General features: G+C 37.7%; 1 protein-coding gene and 1 long non-coding RNA gene across 5 annotated transcripts in view; both read left to right on the top strand.

The window, feature by feature from the left end:
* The window catches only part of MYO16 (myosin XVI), a 418,633-nt gene that overhangs the window by 256,608 nt on the left and 141,270 nt on the right, over positions 1-20,755 (top strand). For all 4 annotated transcript variants that reach the window (XM_064440435.1, XM_064440442.1, XM_064440450.1 and 1 more), the window contains exon 16: positions 2,042-2,189. In XM_064440435.1, coding sequence (XP_064296505.1) covers positions 2,042-2,189 — 148 coding nt within the window. The remainder of the gene's footprint in view (positions 1-2,041; positions 2,190-20,755) is intronic.
* Positions 17,323-20,565, top strand: LOC135311339 (uncharacterized). Its single transcript, XR_010371029.1, has 3 exons — positions 17,323-17,385; positions 19,775-19,872; positions 20,485-20,565. It is a non-coding gene; the product is annotated as an uncharacterized LOC135311339 (long non-coding RNA).

The following is a 20,755-nucleotide window of genomic DNA, read 5'->3' as shown; positions in this document are numbered from 1 at the left end:
CAAGTAACTGCACGTTTGTTGTGTTTAATTCAACGGTATAGACAGATACTTAGAGCTCTGCAAAAGATGGGAAAATACTTAGGTGAAAATTAAAATAGAACTACCAGACAAGCACAGATGGTGTACCGATAACCAAGCTAGCTCTGAATGAGCTACTGCGGCTATTAGCAGCCGTACGGTGGCAGGAGCGTGACATTCTGGCTTCCAGCCTAGCCGCTAGGCTAATGCAACTACCATGCTTCTGGTACGCGCTGTCCCACGCCGAGATCCAACCCGCATAACTTTGCCTGGCCTTGCACTGGGCGATACCTTTGAGTCAAAACTGATTCTGAAAATACTGTTTCAACTACCCCCGTCTTTGGAAGTCTTTAAACTCCCACTTTGCCTTCAAACTGCAGGTGCCTCAGGCACCTGAAGTTGTGCTTCTGCATATACGTAGAAATGCAACAGTTTTGACCACACTGAATAACTCAGTCCTATTTTATGCTTAATCCCGGCTTGCTTCAAAAATGTAAAAACAAAAAATTCTAAAAAACCTGAGTAGCTGAAATAATGGTATGTGTTTAGAGAACATACTTACTGTGCTATGGGACGCATGTACCAATATTTTCCATCACTGAATGTTCAAGAACTATTTCCAGTTCCTAAAGGAAGGAGTCTTAGATGAGGTGGCTGTCATCCAGACTATGGGAAGCAATGGTTTAATATCCTCCTCTGCTTACAGGGTTTCAAAAATATAGCTCCTCCATTGCCGAGAAGCACACTGTATCCTCTAAACTCAGGAGTCTTTTCCAGGGTAAGGATGCTCGCTCAGACCCTGTGAAAGCTTGGCCGAATTGCAGAGACTGAAAAGCAAAAGGCTGCAACAGAATGTACCGCATCCTAGTGGTGGGGGTGCGCAGCTGTGTGTGAAGGGACGCGCTTCTGGTCTTTGCACCACAGCTGGGATTCAAGCAATGATGAGCTGAAGTGTAGGAACAGCGGGGCAGGTGGGAATGGAATTGGGTCCTTGCTCACAGGGAGGGCCCTGGCCTCCAGCGACGGTTAGGCGTTCCTTTGGTTCTCTTTAGCCTGCCGCATCTGGAACTGCACGGTGGTGTACACTCAGTGGAGGGCTGAAGAGTAGCCTGCCCAAAACGGCGAATCTCCCTCTGTGTCTTCACAAATACCTCTTAAATGGCTGTAATCTGGTGAAGCAGGTGAATGGGTCTGAGGGTCCAATACTTCCTCTGCTGCTGTGCTTTGCCTCTTTCAGAGCCTTAGTGGGCCTCAGGTTATGTGTGATCCTGTAAATAGCATTTCTGTAGGCAAATCGTGGTCAGGTTCATCCTCCTCCACCTTCTTCCCAGATGTGCTGATTCACACAGCTTCTCATTCGGCCAGATCATCGTAACCCTTCTGAGTGGCCCGTTTCCCCAGGCACAGGTTAGTGAGCTTGTTGATGGCCAGTTCTGCAGAGATTTGTCTCTTTGTAGCCATCTATACATTAGCTGGTTAATCTAAACTGTTAGGCTGAGCTTTCTTGGCTGCCAACAGAGATGGAGGAAATGGTTCTAAGGGCAGTTTTTCCAATACGTCCAGAATCTCTCTTGCATCTTTCTCTCTCCATTCAGAAGGAGCTTAGAACAGGTGTCAGTGCTCAGATGGCTGCAGCTGGGTGAGATGACTAACAGCTTGTCTCTTAGAAAGTCTTCCCAAATATGACAACTGGTTCCTCAAATAAGTAAAACAGAGTACAAATCAACATCATTACAACATCATTATTTTCAAAATTAAGTAAGTAATTTTAACTATAATGTAAGAAAGTAAGTAAGGTAAGACATTTGTTCCACTAATTTTAATGGAATTAGGGGTTTATTTGTGATTTATATAGAAAACCATGGTAGAATGGATGGTAATAGTTTTTTATATCATGCTCACCTCAGACTGTTTTATATGAAACATTGTTTATTCTTCAGTGTTGCAATGGTGAATGGTTTAAAATATATAAGTTTAGAGCTATCAGTATAATGATGAATTTATTTGTTTGTTTCTCAATCAGCTAGGATTTATACATACATGTTGGAGAAGTCTCGTGTCATTATGCAACCTCTCAACCAGAGTAATTTTCATGTTTTTTATTTGATGATGGATGGGTTGTCTGCTGAAGAAAAATACACCCTGTACCTCAGTAATCTGTCTGCACACAGGTAGGAAAACAACTTTATATTTAGTATTAATATTTTTGTTACTTTAGTGCCTCTTTGCTCTTGAGGTCCTTCTTCCAATAGTTAACATTGGTGTCGTAACTTTTCAGTGAGCTCTGAAATTATTTATCATTGAGTACCTGTTCATGAGGGTTTAATCCTGGTGTATATGTACACCCTCATAACAAGATCAGAGTCTTATATCGATTAGGATTATTGCCTTAAAGGAGAAAAAGGAAGGAAACTTCCTAGTTATTTTTCTATCCTCTGTGGATCAGAGTAGGTCTATTCTTTTTTTTTTTCTCCGATTAAACTTTTTGTCTCCAGGAAAGACTGTTATGTTAAAATTAGACTTTTCTTATGGCATGTGTTCATTTTGATGAAATTTCACCATATGTAACTGATATTTTCATTTTGAGTTTTTCTTTACCTCATATTTATTAAGAAAAACAGAAACAAAATTTTGACTGCTTTCAAACCCAAGGGTAAGATTCAACACCCAACACCTAAAATTAGGTCTTTGTGTGTGTCTCCACATGAGCTGGTTGTCTTGGCTCCCATTTGCAATGAAAGGGGATTGAGTCTCTGCTCAGCTCTGTCTGGAGTCACATGTAGGTGTGTGCTTCGGGGTGAGTTGGACCGCGTTTGTGGCTTCATAAACTGTGACAGCTACATCCCCTTCAACAGTAAGAGCTTAAATATAAAGAGCTGTCTATAGGCACCTAAATGTAGTGTGTATGAGGCTGAATACACTTCAAATGCTTAATGTAAGCGGAAGTTTTTCTTTTTTCAGGAAATTTGGGGGATATCTCAAAATTTATTAATTTAAATTCTTTTGGAATGAAAACATATTCCTGATTTAGATCATTTGCCTTTCTTTCTTCAGTCTTTCCTAGGCTATTCCTAAGAAACATCACTGAAATGAGAGAAGCCTTGTTGGCATTAATGATCTTCCCTTGAATTGTCTAAGTTTGTAATGAGTATAGTCAGTAACTGTAAAAAGACCAATAGTAATTAAAATTATGTAAAATGAGTGTTCTGAGTTTTTCATATCTTAGCTTTTTTCCCCATGGATTTTTCTCTGACCTTTTCTATCTTCCACTCTGGCTCGTACTTGAGTAAAATAGTATTCCTAACTTTGGGGCTTGTAAATAGAAAGGTACCACATTAAATTTTGCAGAAGAAACTTGATTCTGATTTTTTATTGAACACAAGCCTTCAGTCTGCCATTGTTTGGTAATATTTTAAGCTGTTAGCGCTTCTGGTATTACACAGAACAGTGTAATGCACTGGCTCTGAAGAAACCTGAGGCTAAGTTGCTTTACTAAAAATGACCCACTTCAAAGGGGGGGTGGGGAAGAGTTAAATTCTGTGTTTTAGATCCTTTGAAGGCTTTAGAGACCAAAAGGATTCTGAGCTCCCAATCATTAATTAATTCTTCTTCCAGCAAAAGTTGTTTGGAATCACTCAGTTTAGTCAGAAAAATGAAGCAGTTTGAAGTCATTTTGCAAGAAGCTCCAGCAGAAAAGAGCTTAGCAAGAACCTGAATAATTAGATTCACATGAACAAAGCTTTATCTGATAAGATATCTGATAAGCATCCAAAAAGAACAAAACAGTATTTTAAAATAGATGTCTGAACATTGCAGCGCCAACTCTTTATAAGTAATTTATAGCTGAACATTTGCATAAAGCTCCTTTTATCAATAAAGCTTTGCTTTGGCTGCATGGAGTAGATGGTATCTTGCATTATTGAGAGAGAGTTTTGGCCAAATATTTCTTACCTTAAACTCCTGAGTATAGTAGTTCAGTGGGCCAGATCTTTCTTGGTTGATAGAGTTAAACTAGGGATGAATTTCTACAGCATCAAACTTGTACGTGACTCGGATAGCAGGATTTGGCCTCTGTTATAAATTCAGGATTTCTGGCTTAGTAAAATTTTGATGAGATCACATCATTCTGGTAACATCAATAACTGAATTTGTCATGTTTGCTCTGAGCAAGTGTAATCTTGACTCTCATAGCAAATTTAATTAGATAACAGTCCTTTTGAAACTATAGGTGGTTCATGCCCAACTGTTTTTTGATAATTTTCCTGTTCCTCTTTTCATTGTTTAATATTGCACCTTTGTGTAGAATATTGAACAATCTTAGTAAATAATGACTGTTAAGATCACAAGATACCCCTATTTTTGCATTGTTTGCTTAAGCCATTGCAATATGAGAAATGAGACATAGCGTTGGGTTTTTATTCTCATTTTAAATGAAAGCATCCTAAAGATTCAAAGTAGTATTGTCAGTAGTGGTTATTGTTAGACTTCATGCTGTAAAAGGTGAGAGGTACTTCATTTATTAAGCAATATATAATCCTGGATGAAGAGTTAATGTAAATAACTGAACGGGGAAATCCCTCCCCTTTGGAGTTACTGAGAGTTTCAGTAAGGCTGGGGTTTCACCCCAATGTGTAGGGGGAGTCATTAGGTTGTAATGCTGTGGTGTTTGATGCTGTCCTGAGAGGGAGCTTGAGCTGAGAAACCTGAATTTATGTTCTTGCAAGCATTATGACTGCTAGGGCAACGTATGAAGACAAATAGCTGGCCACTTTATATTGAACCTATATACAACTAGGATCTTAAAGTAGCAAGCCATCTAAATTTATGTGGGGGGCACTCTGGACGAACACATCTCCCACTGTCTCTGCATGTGGATCATGATGGATAAAGGCAGAAGCAATTCCTGAAAGGTAAGTTCATTTTTCAAGATTTAGGAGGGGGAGCATTTCAGAAATGGTAGAGATTCTTGAAAGGGCAAGTCAAGGCTTTTTGACTGACAACAATTACTCCCAGGTATTCATTACATTCAGAAACCAATTTTTATCAGCAGATCCTTGATTGAAATTTCCAAAGTTTCTATTAATTCGGTGTGTTTTGAAAGATCTGCAGAACTTTATCTTGATGATGACATGTAATACAGAGAGACTAAAGATTTGAAATTATATTCTCAAATTGTTCTTCATTTCCTCTTGATTTTTTTTTTTTTTTTGCCAGGTGCAGATACAGTCTATTACTTTTCTGGCATGTGAAGTTTAGCCTCATATGGGTGTGTACTAGCATTTCTAGCACATTATGTTTAGCCTTATACTTACAGTAGACACTACCTTAGTGACGAATCTTGCAACAAAAGTGAAAGAGAGCAGAGGAGAGAGGTACCAGTGATGATAGGTCAGCTTATAAATGGTCTTCAACTCTGGTGAAGAAAGAAATCTAAAATGGGAGACCAGAAAGGAAAAATGTGGGAAAAATCTTACAGAAAAAAGTGGAAAGACCTCCTTTAATTATTATTGGCCAATTGCTTCATATTAGCATTGATATTCCAAAGCTGTAGTATATATAACAATATAAGAATGTCGTCGTGTAATAGGTATGCATAAGACACTCAAACATACTGTTATTAAAAGTCATGTAATTACATTTGTATATGTGTATTAGAAACATAGCTTAAGGCTACTTAACTATAGAAGATGGTTTCAGAAATGATGGTGGGTTTGGCAGCTGTTCAATTTGATGTCACCATTTTCAGTTTAAACAAGGTTGCTAGTTCTCCTAATTGATTGTAATGTTATGGCTTTCGGTAGCATAGGCAAACTGATACAATGCTCTCAGTACTGCAAGGTGATCCCAACAGTTGTTTTTCAGTCGTTCCTTGTAATGTCAGGCCTTTGTCACCCAACATTTATCGATTGAAATATACTGTTTGTAAATAAGCTGTATGTGTAAAACTAAACAACTTCAAGCTGGGGAAAATGTTAATATACACATTCATGCAGAAGCTGGGCTATGGTCAGGGACTGAGGTTTGTCTTTGTATTTTCAGACTGCTGTTCCCAGATGTGCAAAACTTTCCTTCCTCCCATAGAACAATGATGTGCACTGCAGCATGTGCTCTCTCTGACTGTGCTGTTTCTCCCACCCCTTAAAAAGCAGTGAAATTCTTCTGCAATAGTAGCTGTAGATCAGTTCACAGTAACGGTGTATCTTCTTTTACAGTTTTTTGGTGCAGGTTCCCTCTTCACTGTCAATAAGAAAACTTTCTGCTAATTTCATGTATAAAGTAGTAATTTTAGTGAAGTGATTGAATTTCTCATTGAAATCTAAACTGATGCAAACCTCTTTGCTTGATCATTGAGGAAATATTTCCCAGCTCTAAAGGATAAGGTTGATCTTCAAAAGGGGCTTAGAGATTACGGTGAGGGAAAGTGAATGGTATAGAAAAGATCCCAGTGGACATTTTTCAGAAGCATTGAGTGCAAGGCCTTATGTCTGATTTTTTGTGTGTTTCCATTCATCAGATTTTCTAACAAGAACTAATACAATGAGTCCAAAATGGTAATTATTCTAGCATCGCCATATTGATCCCCACTCTTCCTTTCCCTCACACACAAGAGCTCAAGATGGGAGTTTTGAAGACTCTGTGTGGCCACTTACTCCAACTTTCCCCAATTCAACATAGTTAGGAGGCAGCCTCTTTGTTTTCTAACTGCTACAGATATAAAGCCAGGAAGACATTGCATGTTTCCATGTCTTCTCTCTTTCTTTTCTTTCCTTTATCTTTGGATGCCATTTTTCTTTCCAATTGTTTGATTATTTTCTCATCTAAAATGCAACAGAAAGAAATATCAATCTTGAAAATAATAGTTTTCCATATCTGTGCCATTTGTCTACAAATGTAGCTGTGGCAGTCTACTGATACAAGGTAAATTCATAGAGAAAAGTTGAGTTTTTAATTAGTCCCACATAATTGGAAATATACACATTTTAAGGATGTTCCAGTCCTCTGATGTTCCATACTCTTTCCTTGTATTCAAGCCTGACAGATCACTTTTTTCCTATTATTTACTTTGATTTAAACTTTCAGTACCCCCATAAAGCCCAGCTGTGTCCACAAAAATTCTCAGAGGTGGTTACACAATGCCATTTTCATAGAATCATAGAATCATAAAGGTTGGAAAAGACCTCTAGGATCATCAAATCCAAGTGATATTGATCCCTTTGCTTCGCAAATTACCTGTTGCTGATATCTGTGTCTGATGACTGGAGGGAAATCCAAACAAATGTTAGACCTGTCTTACAAAATTTGTTGGATCAAAACACTGTGAATGAAATAACTAGATCTGGAAGCATTACAACAGGTTTTCACACAGCTGGTAGTCCTGCTGGAAAAATAATTTTTGTATGAAGTGCCAAGTTACATCACTTTACCAAACTGCTATTAGACTTTGTGTGTTGAAACTCAGTGTAAATTAGTTGTACCAAAATTCTCAATCTCACCCCAATAAAGTGTAGTGTTGAGGCTCCATGAACTTCACTGTTGTGGATCAACTTTGTTTTAAAATCCTGGTGACAGAATAAAGCTCCAGACAATCAGGAAAGTGGAATTCATTCTATTTAAATTTAGGAGGAAGGTAAAGATCAGACTCAGAAGTTCCTCAGCTTTCCTATTGTGGGAGGTATTGGCACAGGAGAGGAGAAAAGCTCTGACAGGAGATGTTAGGCTTACCATCCCTACAGCTGAATGGCCATGAGGGTCAAGTACTCCTAGTTCTACTTGGCCAAAACCCTTTCCTAATTCTTCTGTACAAATAGTATGAGCCCATCATTTCTACTTTTCTTTAATACTATCTGTTCTCAGACACATCCAGGGAAATCATACTGGGTTAAACTTTCGAATACTGGGATCACTCTCAAAAGCTAGCAACAGTTTTTCTAGGCCTTTTTTAAGTTGTGAGTTTTCAGTGCCTTTTCCAGGATGTAGGCATTTCTGTGTAATGGCCAGAGAGGAGCCAGGGCAGGTGCTGCCCCATGCAGACAGAGGAGCTGAGAGCCAAGGGTGGCAGTGGGGCAGGGCCCTCACCCTCCTGGCACATCCCTATGGCACCCAGCAGGTCCAGGGATGCTCACTGTGGTCAGACACTACCCAGTGAGCTGAGCAGGGCCATGGGGATGGGGACAGGATGAGACCAGGCCAGGACATGAGCCCACAGGTGGGGTCAGGGAGGTCTGTGGCTGAACAGAGCCATGGCTGACCCCAGGTCGGGCCAGTACCAAGGCCCAACACCTGAGCTCAAAAGCCACTTCTGAGCCAAGGTGGATCCCCAAAAAACTTCTTCCACGGCCCAGGCAGCTAAAACCTTCAGGGGGCAGAGGTTATTCAGGATGTCTGCAGCATCATAAAAGATCTTTCATCAATTCTTAATGAGTTAATGAATATCTATTTTTTCCCACATTATGAAAAAACAGCTAAATCTTCAAAGTTGTCTATTAATTTCTTTCCTTTGCATATGTATATTTTCCTCAACGTGTGTATTTTCTTTGGCATATTGCCTGTAAACTTGTACTTAATTAACACTTTCAATATATGGCAGCTCCTGTGGCAACCATTAAGCTAATGATTCCTATTTTGTCTGTCATCCCTAACAATTTTTTGCAATGGATCTTTTGGCATTTGAGTTCTTAGTGAAGATGTGAGTGAAGAGGAGGAAAAACCTAAATCAGTCTCCTACTTCCTTTTCCTTTCCCAACCTATTTTTTTATCTTGCATGAAATCATACAGATAATTTATCACTTGTTTCTACTTTTCTTACGTTCATTTTCCTGTATTTAGCATTGACCACCCTACTAACACATGAACCAAGAATGGCAAAAATTAGAAGTGCACTTGATATTTTACAGAGGATAACAAATTTTAAAGACTGGATGACTATGTATAGGTGATTCTCAAAGGCAGTGTCTGATATTTATCATCTTGCTATTATCCTACTCCAACATACTACTTTTGTAATGAATGCTGAGTAGAAGGTTAATTTTCAAATCATTACACTAGAATTATTCTAGAAGGCATTTTATCCTGCCAAAAGTAACTCTGGAGCACTCTGAGAAAAAGTTATCTCTCTTTGTGTAGTCAAGCTAAATTCAATTTCATAACTAATACAATTTAAGGTTTTTTTCTTTTCTGCTTGTAAACATTTTGCATAGCATCTGAGGTGTTTAGAGGTGAAGCTTAGATTATTGTGAAATAAAATTTTATGAGACATTTTCTGGAGTCATTAGAATTTTTAGAAAGATTTCTTAGATGTTCAAAGGCAACATGTACTTTCTTTACTTTCTTGTATCTCAGGTGTCTCAAAGTAATATACCTTGCATTTATGCATGCCTGCACATGTATAGACATACCCGCTGTATTTATAATCAACTTTTTTTCCATTTCTCTGCTTCTTCCATGTTCTCTCTTCTCTTCCAAAGGTCTTTTAAATCGGAAACAAACATTCAAGTTCTGGTTGAACAAGTAAATCTGTATTTTTTTGGTACGGTGCAAGTTTTCCTGTCCTAACTTGATTACATGCAGCACATTCCTTTTCTCAAAAAAGCTTGCATTTTAAATACATTAACACTTATAAGACAATGCAGTGATACATGTAGCTCAAGGTGTGTATATTAGCGTGCCTAGGCAGCAGAGGACCATTGGGATATAAAGATTTTTCAAGCACATTTGACAAACTTTCTAAATAATGGGGTAACATGAAGATGCAATTTCAAAGATTTCAAAAACTGGGGGAGTTAACTCTCAGTTAATTTTTCTGGAATTCATTTCCGTACTAAGTGAATATGGATAAGTGAACCCCTAAGCGAAAATAGTTGGGGTTTGTTTTATTTTGTATTGTTTTTTAAACTATGTGGTAGCAGTTAATATAAAAATCAGTTCACATATTCCTTATATGATCTACTTATATTTCAGCTGTCTAGTGAGAAGCTTTAAATGTGAATATTTGTTTCTTAGCTATCATACAATACTACTGTGAAAAACTGATTCATAGCCAGTAGTGCTACTTTAAGGACAATATCCGTAGATTCCAAATGAAATGAGGCAATTCCATTTACTTAGATTCCAGTGAGGTCTGACAGCTAAACTACACCAGCTAGTTATTAGAAAGGGAATGGGGAGAGGCGAAGCAGGTATATTTATCTGAGATTCTAGAGCAGGTTTAAACTTGCTGCAGTGAGTTTTATATCTGTGTAATGTGGAATAATTTCAACATCAAAAGAATTGTCTAAATTTTCTCTGTTGTCATTTGGGGTTTTTGTTTGTTTTGCTTTATTTACCTTTGCTGCTTACCATTTATTCTTTTTCCTGTTTACCCTGTATTTACTGATGTCTGAGTTTTTTAACTGATTTACTTTTGGAGGTTGAACCTTCTTTACTGCATGTATAACATATGCATATTCCAGAAAAAAGAGCTTTGATATTGTTCACTTTAATGTGTTTTTCTCTGCCCTCTTATAATTTCAGCCTCCACTTCCCTTTTATTTAAACTAGTAACAGTCTTTACCCCAGTACTCTTACCTTCTTCAATTTTCCTTTGTTTTCCTCATTCATGCAGGTTTTCTGAGTAAATAAGGTTCATGAGATTATTCAACTTGGTTTACTTTTCTTCCTCCCCAGAAATGAAGAGGAATTGAACCAAAAGGAACTTTTTTTGTTGTTGTTTAGCTTTCTTTGTCTTGTCCTATTCTTTCTTTGAAATTCAGGTTTCATTAACCTCTTGGAGCATGATCTTCAAGCATCAGTGTTGTTCTCTACACTTCAAAGAAGGAAGGGTTGAGAGGTGACACCAGTAAATGGCTGATGTGTGTGATTTGTTATGCTAGATACTAATAATCATGACTACTGCAGTTAGGTTTGTTATGGATGGACACCAGAAATGGTATTATATGTGGTATTAAGGTACATCTTCATGTTTTAAAGTGATATTGACTGACCAGAACTAACTTTAACTAATTCTAATGTAACATTTCACAATACATGTTTTCAGATATATCTGAGGTCAAAAAATGGAGCAAAGTGTAACTACGTTTGAGGGGTTTTTTTTCCATCCAATATCGAATTTTTAAAGTGTTTCTCTGTGGTCTAATTTGTCTTGTTTTTCTTATTCATGTACTTCATTTCTGTTCAGCTAAGCTTTAAGGCTTAGTCTCTCATATTTTAGGCTTAGACTTTCATATTTTAATGAAAATTAGATGGAACCCTAAGCAGCCTGTTAGTGTACAGATGCTAAGAAATTTTTTAGTGTTTTTTTAACAGGGTATATATGATGACTGGATCATGTAGACTAAAACTTCCTCCCTAAGATCATCACTGTGCACCTTATTATTCAGGAAATAGCTAACAATAGTGTCAGCGTTAATGTTATACAGTATTTTTCTGAAAATTGACTACATTTCCTCTATCTTAAACCCTCTCCTTCTGTGGGATATTTGTGGATAGTTGTGTCCTGCAAGATACGTTACTAGGAGGCTAGCAATGCAATTACAGAAGATATAATCAGGATCGCAGCTTAGGTTTTCAAAACAAAACTGAAATATTCACTTGTGTCATCTGCTTTATTTTGCAAATTAAGTGGTTATTTTTCTATTTCCAGATACCTACACCTCATGCATACAGTATACCTCTAAGTTATTAGCTTTATTTCACAATATTTGTTTTGGGTATCTGGCTGTGCAGCTGTTTTCAGTGGTTCATCCTGAATTCAGGGTTAGTTGCATACACACCTGCACACTTGCATTCTAATTACATGTCAAGATATCCAAAATAGTATTTTTTCTGCTTAAAAGCAGAGGTGCCTTAGCTTTGTATTTTGATGTTTAATTTATTTATTCCAGTTTCAACATTAGCTGTTTTTGACATTACTGCTTTATCCCCAAAGGATCCTTTAAGAAAATATAGCTTCAATAATGTTTAATAATTATTAATTTACATGAAATCCAAGAATAATTTTTATTTGACAAAGTAAAGGTAGTAAAATACGTCTGAGACTTAGTTCAGTGTCTTTGTCGTAGGTCCCAAGCGGACATGTTATTTGTCTGGCTTTCAGAATAAATGCTATAGAAATTCTGCTTTGTTTGAGAGTGTAAATCTGAAATTCATATTCCTCAGGGTATTTTCTTTCATTTGATGTTAACAGTCCCCTTTCATTGTATTATTCTTCATACATATTGATTGAATAGTGGCAGAGGATGTACAGCACTCCATTGACAGACTCTCAGAGGTAAAGAAAGAATTCATTACGATTACCTCTCTTTTCAACAACTATTTTTCTCTCCATCATAATTCTAACAAGCTGAAGGTGTAGAACTATGTGTAAATGAATGAATTAGATGGTTTTTTAAGAACAAATATATGTTTAGAGTGGTATGGTAGGGCCAAGCCACTCCTCTTTGTATTTCTGTATTGTCCTAAAGGAACTCAGATATCTGGAAATCTTTAGTATTTTACATTCTCTTGGTGTCAGTGAGCAGTTTGGAACAGGAAAAATAATATCAGACCATATAGAATTGTATGAGGCTTAACAAGGCCAAGTGCTGGGTCCTGTACTTGGGTCACAACAACCCCATGCAGCGCTACAGGCTTGGGGAATAGTGGCTGGGAAGCTGCCCGGAGGAGAAGGACCTGGGGGTGCTGGCTGACATTTGGCTGAACATGAGCCAGCAGTGTGCCCAGGTGGCCAAGAAGGCCAACAGCATCCTGGCTTGTATCAGGAATCGTGTGGCCAGCAGGAGCAGGGCAGTGATGGTGCCCCTGCACTAGGCACTAGTGAGGCCACACCTCAAATCCTGTGTTCAGTTTTGGGCTCCTCAGTACAAGAGGGACATTGAGGTGCGGGAGCGTGTCCAGAGAAGGGCAAGGAAGCTGGTGAAGGGTCTAGAGAACAAGCTTAGAAGGAGAGGCTGAGGGAACTGAGGTTGTTTAGCCTGGAGAAGAGGAGGCTGAGGGGAGGCCTTATCACTCTCTTACAGCTACCTGAAAGGAGGTTGTAGTGAGGTGGGCGTTGGTCTCTTCTCCCAAGTAACAAGTGATAGGATGGGAGGAAATGGCTTCAAGTTACATCAGGGAGTACTTACCTTGGGTATTAGGAAAAATTTCTTTACTGCAAGAGTGGTTAAGCATTGGAAGAGGCTGCCCAGAGAGGCGGTGGAGTCGCCATCCCTGGAGGTATTCAAAAAACATGTAGACGTGGCACTTCAGGGCACGGTTTAGAAGCATGGTGGTGTTGGGTTGGTGGTTGGACTTGATTCTAGAGGTCTTTTCCAACCTTAATGATTCTATGATTCTATGACTTTTGCCTTTATATAGCTCTAGTCAGTTCACTAGCCTAGACTACTAGTTTTAATTCACAAACTTGCATTTACTTCATTTGACTTTGCAAGATACCATTTGCTATTTCTTTGACTGAGAGAGGTTTTGCCTTTCTTGTCTCCTTTGGGGTACACATGATATGGAAACACATGCAGAAAATACGAGGAGAATAATCGGTCTGTGTCATGAAAGATAAAAAGTAGGAGGCAGGAAAAAATTAATCTGTTTAATCCAGAGAAAGAAATAAACTTGGTAATTAAGAGCACCGGGTTATATAGAGTCTACTGAAGACAGGACATACAACTGGCTTAGTTTTAACAAAAAGCTAAACATGCAATCAAAAATTGTTTGGAATTAAATGCTTGAAATGGAGAAAGAAAATGCAAAAAATAAATATAACATGAACTAGACTTTCCAATCTGTTGTGAATTCTGTTGATGAGTATCTTACACCTTAAAGTTTCTGGGCTAACTTCAACCTTTTGTTAGAAAAAAGAAATCTCCAGAGATCTATGAAAGTTAGAGAGAGAGGTTAAATTTGGTCCTCTGTGGAAGAATTTAAGTGCTGACTGTTTAGGCAGCCCACCAGTATTTCACATCAGACTGAAAATGGATGTAGCTGGAAGGGATGAAATTGCCGTAGAAACCATACCTTAAAAGTAGATGTGATTACTCACTTATAAAAATGGTAGAAGAGCTCATTTGGCTTTTAGTTTAAGTACAAAATATGTCTCTGTACTTTACTAGGATGCTAATCGTCTCATATGTGTGGGGAGATTCAGTGGATTCAGCTCCTGAAACCACTTAGCTATTACATCGCATAAATCTAGAGTGATAATATAGTTCTGCAATTTATATTTCAAAAGTCACTCTTAGAATCATCCTGATACAATTACTGTAGATGAATTTCCAGTCAGGAATGGGTCATTTAAGAAATTGTTATTGGCATATGGAAGCCCCAAGTCGTTGAACCCAGCTCATCTCAACTTAATGTTAGATCAAAGAGAGCCGATACCTCTCACCGTTGTTTGAACTTACTGCCTTCACTGAGCTCCCTGAGCTAGCTTGAATATTTCACTGCACTGGAGTAACTTGACAGTCACTCTAGCCAACCCTCTCTGGGAAAGTCAAGCAAGGTCAACCCAAAGTGTAGCATAGTTTTCTTCCTGTAGTTCTTTCATTAATCATAACCCAAAATGGCCTCTACACTGAGGTTAAACCTGATGGTGTCAGGTTAGTGCCATTCACAGTTTCCTTTGATTCCTGCTGGATTTGCACACGGATTTTTGTAGTTAAAATATAACTACTCAAACTGAGTTTTGTCTCGAGCCTACAAGTTACCAGTCAAAGTCTTCTGAATATGTTATTTGAGTGCTAATGACCAGAAAATGTTAGGATCTCAGTTTTACACTGCTCCTAAAAATGGCAGCTACATCAGTCTTGGCTTGTCAAATTACTTTATGCAATATTATGCTGGACAGAACAGTGTAGAAATATCTTGTACTGAACCACCCATTACCCTGGTGATCTTTGGAACTTCTTTATTCTACATATAGGTCTTGTTTATCTCCAATTAGTTTATGACCCATCTCTTGGAACCACTGCACAAAGTGTTATTGCTGCAGCTTAGTACCATACAACATAAATCGTATGAAACTTGATGTACTCAGTGGTTGTTATCAAAAGTAAACAATACTTTCAAGTATAGTTTCACTAGTTTTAAGTCACCTTTGATTGGCAGCCAACAGAAGTAAAATAGTACAGGGTTTCTTTGGGGTGCTTAATGATTTTCACACGTATATTAGCCTGTCAAACCAGGGAAAGCTGTATTTTTATCAGTTCTCCGCAAACAGCACTCTGGATCAGACAAGGAGACACGCTGGGGAGAGCTGAATGGGAGTAGTTCAGAGTGTTTCAAGGAAGAAAAGTGTACGAGGTTCTGTGCTTCCTAACATCCCATTTTTGGTCTGTGACCTGTCTGTGCTAATCAGGCCTCTGCTCATCTGATCTGAAGTTTCAACCTTTCTTGAATAGTAGTAATACAGGTGAGAAAGTATGTTAGAACAAATCCAGTTTGCACAAAGAACTATGCAAATCAAGAAAGTCGTCTGAAATAAAAAACCTTAGCAGAAATTTTCTGCTGACTAAAATGATGGAAAAGGGCAGTGAAACAATGTAGAAATACCATTTGACAAACAAACTGCATTTGTAACCATAATTACAGAGAAGTATAATTTATGGCTTATGACAAATGCTGGCACCTTCTAATTTCTGCTTTAACCTTTATGAAATTTTGACATAACTGAATCATTAAATGGGTAGAAATCAGTTTATCACACTGGTGTTGCAGCTTAGTGTTAAACTTACAGTAATTGCAGTGTTTATTTTGATGCTGGTACACTGATGCCAAGTTCGTGATCTGTTTTGTTCACGCAAGGTGAGGATTTCAAAGACTAAGAACAGAGCTAATAATTTGTGAAAAAAAAAATATCTGTGGCCTTTCACAGTAAAAATGAATAATGAAAATTATACTATTAAATAGGAAAATAATTTATTTAGTGGAATAATTTGTTGGAAAACAATTGGAGACTGTCCTATGTCATTAAAATTTTGCAGTAATGAATATAACACAGAGAAAGTCTATAAGCCCCTACTTCAATATGTTTTTCTATTGAAATTATTGTTCACTTGGACTTTATTGTCTATCACTTTCCTGTCCCAAATCCAGACAGGTTAAAACTGCGACTGCTAGGGATGCTACATTTTTATCCTAATATTTCTGTGTATTTGTTTCTGCTTGCTTCTGTATAAATCATGTCTTTGGTTTCAGGTGCAGCTAGAGAAATCGGATTCACTATTAGAGATGCATCTGTACTTTCTTGTACCTGCAGTCCTTTCCCCATTTCCATCATGGTCTCAGTGATTGCTTTCCCACTATGTTTTCATCTCCATTATGTATATTTGCCATATTTCCAGACCTAATCCCCTGCTTAAACATGACTCCTCAATGAGGTAGCAATTAAGAGGAATGGAGCAGCATCTAATAAAATATATACTATGATGAACTTAACTTCAGTGAGTATGTTATGGAGTTAGGCTGGTCCATAAGTCAAAACTGGAAGAAATGGGAACATCTTATCAAATTCTATAGTTCTGTAGTTTATTCTGGAGTGTGTTTTTTAAACATGCAATTATAATCCTCTCCAATCAGTTCCCATTCTGGCTTCCCATATATCTTAGGGGGAAGAAAAAAGGCTACTCTGAAGTATATTTTTTTCTGCTATCATCTTTCTTCTGTGTTTTTTTATTTTATTTTATTTTATTTAGAAAGCAATGTATTTGGATGCAAACCTAGCTTGCCTACAGAACTAAATTGCACAAACTGCAAATCCCTATGTGTAAAAACAGTGTGGATTTTAGCAATAAAACTCAACAGGGAGTCTCTGTCCTACTTGGATGCACAAACCATGAAAGCACTGAAGTAAATCTGCAAATTCTCTTGATTTAGGAAGGGCAGTTCCTTTCATACAGTGTAAAGTCAGTGTAACTTCAGCACATAAGTAACTGCTTAGATGCAGCCCTTTAATCAAGTTCTCAGTGTGCAACCTGTAAAGTTTACTTCAGGTTTGCTGAGCATACAGCTTATGGGTCTTTAGCACTTTCTGCCTTATGAGAGGCAGTGGAAGACACCATGGGAAATTTAATGTCAGAAGTACTTCATTTGTGAGCTTTCATCCAGCATGATTTTACTGGGAGGGTGGAGAAGATGTGAGAAACACACACACATGCATCCATCCTATTCCTGATTTTTGGTAGTCCTGGAACATGCCTGGGACAGAAATGGGTCCCGGGGCAGAGGGAGGCAAGGCAGGTCTTGCTGGGCGTGGGAGAGCCGCCGTGAGTTCTCCATAACTGAAGCCTGTGTTCAGCGTTGTGTAACTTGCTGGCTGTCCAAAGAGCAGGACGCTCTGCTTACCTTAAGGGGATGGCCACGAACAATTATGGCTGGCTGATTGTAAGTAGGTAACATACACAAATACATATGTATTTACTCCATTTAAAGTAGAAAGAATAGTCTAGCTTTGTAGGACATGTTGGTAAAGTTAGGTACTGCACCCACTCATATTCTTGTATTGTGTGAGACTTTCTTAGCCCATGATAGGTAAATAATTGTTATTGATTAATTATTCATATTAATCCTCATTAAAAATGTCTTATTCTTGTGTAAATAATGTCCATTTCCCAGAATTTCAAAAGTCACTAGTGACTAGTGTCTTGGGGGGCCTTAACTATTTTTTGGCCAAGTTAAAGTGCTTTAAAGTGATCTTACTGTTCAGAATTACTTGTTTAGTATACATACCTGAATACACATGGCCATGCCTGCATATATGGGAAGAAGAGGGTTTCTTGTAAATCAGCTGATCTGAAACTAATCCATGAACTACAATAATTTTTTATATGAAATCATTTTGAAGTATATTGTCAACATTTTAGCTGGATACTGTTGAAGGTAATAAGCAGGTACCCAGAGCACTTTTTAAATTTTAGATCTGATACCGTGGCTCTTAACCCAGTAAGTTTTATTTAATGACTCAGCACTTAAAAAGTAGCAAGCACTGGTGGAGAAATACCTTGAGGCTCATAAACTTAATGACATCTACCTGGCAACTAGTGCCAAGGTATGTCTGAACACAGGAATACAAAATTACTCTTGGTTGTAGGAGCAAAGTTCAAACACAATTTCTGAGGCATATCAGGACATGGACTGGACCAGTTTGCACTTGCATGCAGACTGACTTATTTTCTTTACCTGTTCAGCAATGCTCAATATTTGCTATTTTTTTATCATCACCATCACCATCATCATCATTATGCTTCTTATTTATTGTATGTTGAACTTCAAAATTGTGCTTGTAAGGTGATAGTTCACAGAATTATAATCTCCTGAGTGATTCTGTCCTATAAAATACTGAGTTATATGAGTCAGAGAAACAGCACTACAAGGTATACTGCCTTTATTATTTCTTTCAATGTCACCAGAGGTGTGAAAAATTCTACTTTGAGTCACTCCTGTTGTGCATTCAATCTTTTCTTTAATGGAATTACTGTAGATTTACATTTTTATGTAATTTTAGGAACAGAAGGGTTGAGCCTCTGATTTAAACTTATTCCACAGGAATATCAATATAATTAGAAAAAAAAAGACAAGTAGCCGTGAGTTTAGCCTAAAGACATTTGGCGTTTTGAGAATAAAGACCAAGCTGTATTTCTTTGCTTTCCATTTGAGTATATCCACTATCTGTAAAAACTTAGGTACTTACAGATTTTGAAATTTTGTCTTATGAAAATGTGACGGCAAAACTATTTACTGCGCAACACACAGGCTAACATAAGCTTTCTGTGCTGAAACCAGTTTATGAAAGACGTATCTTAACATTTGATTTTCTTAGTTTAGAAAAATAAAAATAAGAGCTGTGTTTTGGCTATCATCTGTCTGCAATGTTTCATTTATTAATATTGTGCTGATACTTTGCCTCTTGGCATTAACAGAGTTATTCCTATTTTTGAAATGCTGGTTTTGGTGCTTTTTTGTACTAGTCATGAGCAGAAATCTGTGCACTTAAATGGTTAGGAGTAATTCCAGCTCAGTGCTACTGCATAACATGGTTCAAAGGATGCAAAATTTGTTCAGATTGGAATAGGTTTAAAAGCTGGAGACAAAGGAAAAAAAAGGCAGTAAAATATGCTCCTTTTCCCTCAGAGAAAAAAGCCAGAAGCTATTCATTATCATGTTCTGTAAATGTCGTTTACTTCATTGATGTCAACTGTTTTGCATTGTCTTTATCTCATTCCTGTTTACACATCAAACAGTGCTAAGGTGCAAGGCAGCTTTTCCCCGCTAAGCAGAATACATTGTCCTCTCATATTCACATGAGAGATCCAAGGAATAAAAATGTTTGTTGCAATTTCTTATTCTGTGACTTTGCAAATATAGTAGAGATTAGTGGGATTTATTTTTGAAAGGTCATGTCTTGGTTTCATACACTCAATCCCCTTCATCCCAGCAGTTTTTAAAACATCTTAAAAAACATATGTAAAGCTCTGAAGTCATTCATTCTCAACCTCACAAAACAGGCCTTAAGTTCAATGTTTAGTTATACCTAAATTAAGTCTTAGGATTTAGCAAGTAGTCACAGGAATATCTAACCTTTTAGAAAACTTTGGTGTATTTCAGAGAAAGACTTCACAAATATTTAATGTGAGGACAGTAAACTGACCTAGCTGTAAGGAAACTGGTTTATAAACAGTTATATTTTGTCTGAACTAACACATATCTTAGATACTATAATTTCTGCCTGAACTTAAAGTAAAAATTAACTGATCTGATAATGTTGAATTTTCAGTGACTGCCATTACTCAGGGCTACTACCCTGAGCTGGATGGGAAGGAGGGATGGGGACTGCAAAGGCAAAAGCGACACACTTTTCACATGATTGTTCAGGTACATGGTTCATTGGGCATCACTAATAAGGGGAAGGAAGGGATTTAGCTTGTTAATCCATGCTGTTTAATACAATGTCACATTAAATGACACCCACAACATGCATATTGATTGTGTTAGAGCTGGAACCTGACTACAAAATACTGCTTCATCCTCCTGTGACGCTGGCTCTCTTGAGAATGTTCTAGCAACAAAACATCAATTAATGAAGATTTTGTAACAAGAAAAGTCCAGTTAAAACTGGCTTTGTTTTAGACTTTAGATAAAGACAGGTAGAGGCAAAAGATAAGTTATGTGTGGCTCATTGCAGAGTGTAGAAGAGCCACCTTGGATGGTGCTGTGCAAAAAGAACCATAGCTGTGTTGGGGCAGTGGTCCATCTGAGGTAATTAGCCTCATTTATTGTGCTTTCTGTACTGCACCTAGGTCATATTGGTATAGTTCAGGAATCTTTGTGTAATACTGCATTGCAATGTGTAGAAGTAAATGTACGATAAGGTGATATGCCTAGAAATTATGTAGGCGATGCTTAGGGCGGCTTGAAGTCTAGGTCTCCCATACTGCTTATCTCTTGCTGTCTCAAACATTTCGCCTGCCTTTCTTTCTTTCATAGTGCATCAAAGCTCAACATAGGCTGTCAACCTCTAACTTCCAGCTGTGATTCATATTAACATTTATCACGAACTAAGATTCAACTGAAATCAGTGGGATGAAGCACGGGTTTGAAGTTCGAGACACATAAATGTTTTGCTCAATTCAGGACAATATACAGTGCTGGAATAAATCATTACTCTACTTCATAGAACATGTAAACCTGGCAAGAAAAAAAATCTTTGCTTCTTTCTTGTTGTTCCAGTGGCCTGAAAGCACTAAGTATGATAGCG

Source organism: Phalacrocorax carbo, chromosome 1 (assembly GCF_963921805.1).
Source record: "Phalacrocorax carbo chromosome 1, bPhaCar2.1, whole genome shotgun sequence".
In the NCBI taxonomy this organism is placed as follows: Eukaryota; Metazoa; Chordata; class Aves; order Suliformes; family Phalacrocoracidae; genus Phalacrocorax; species Phalacrocorax carbo.
Note: the sequence above shows the minus strand (reverse complement) of the source record. Positions and strands in the feature narration are given on the sequence as shown.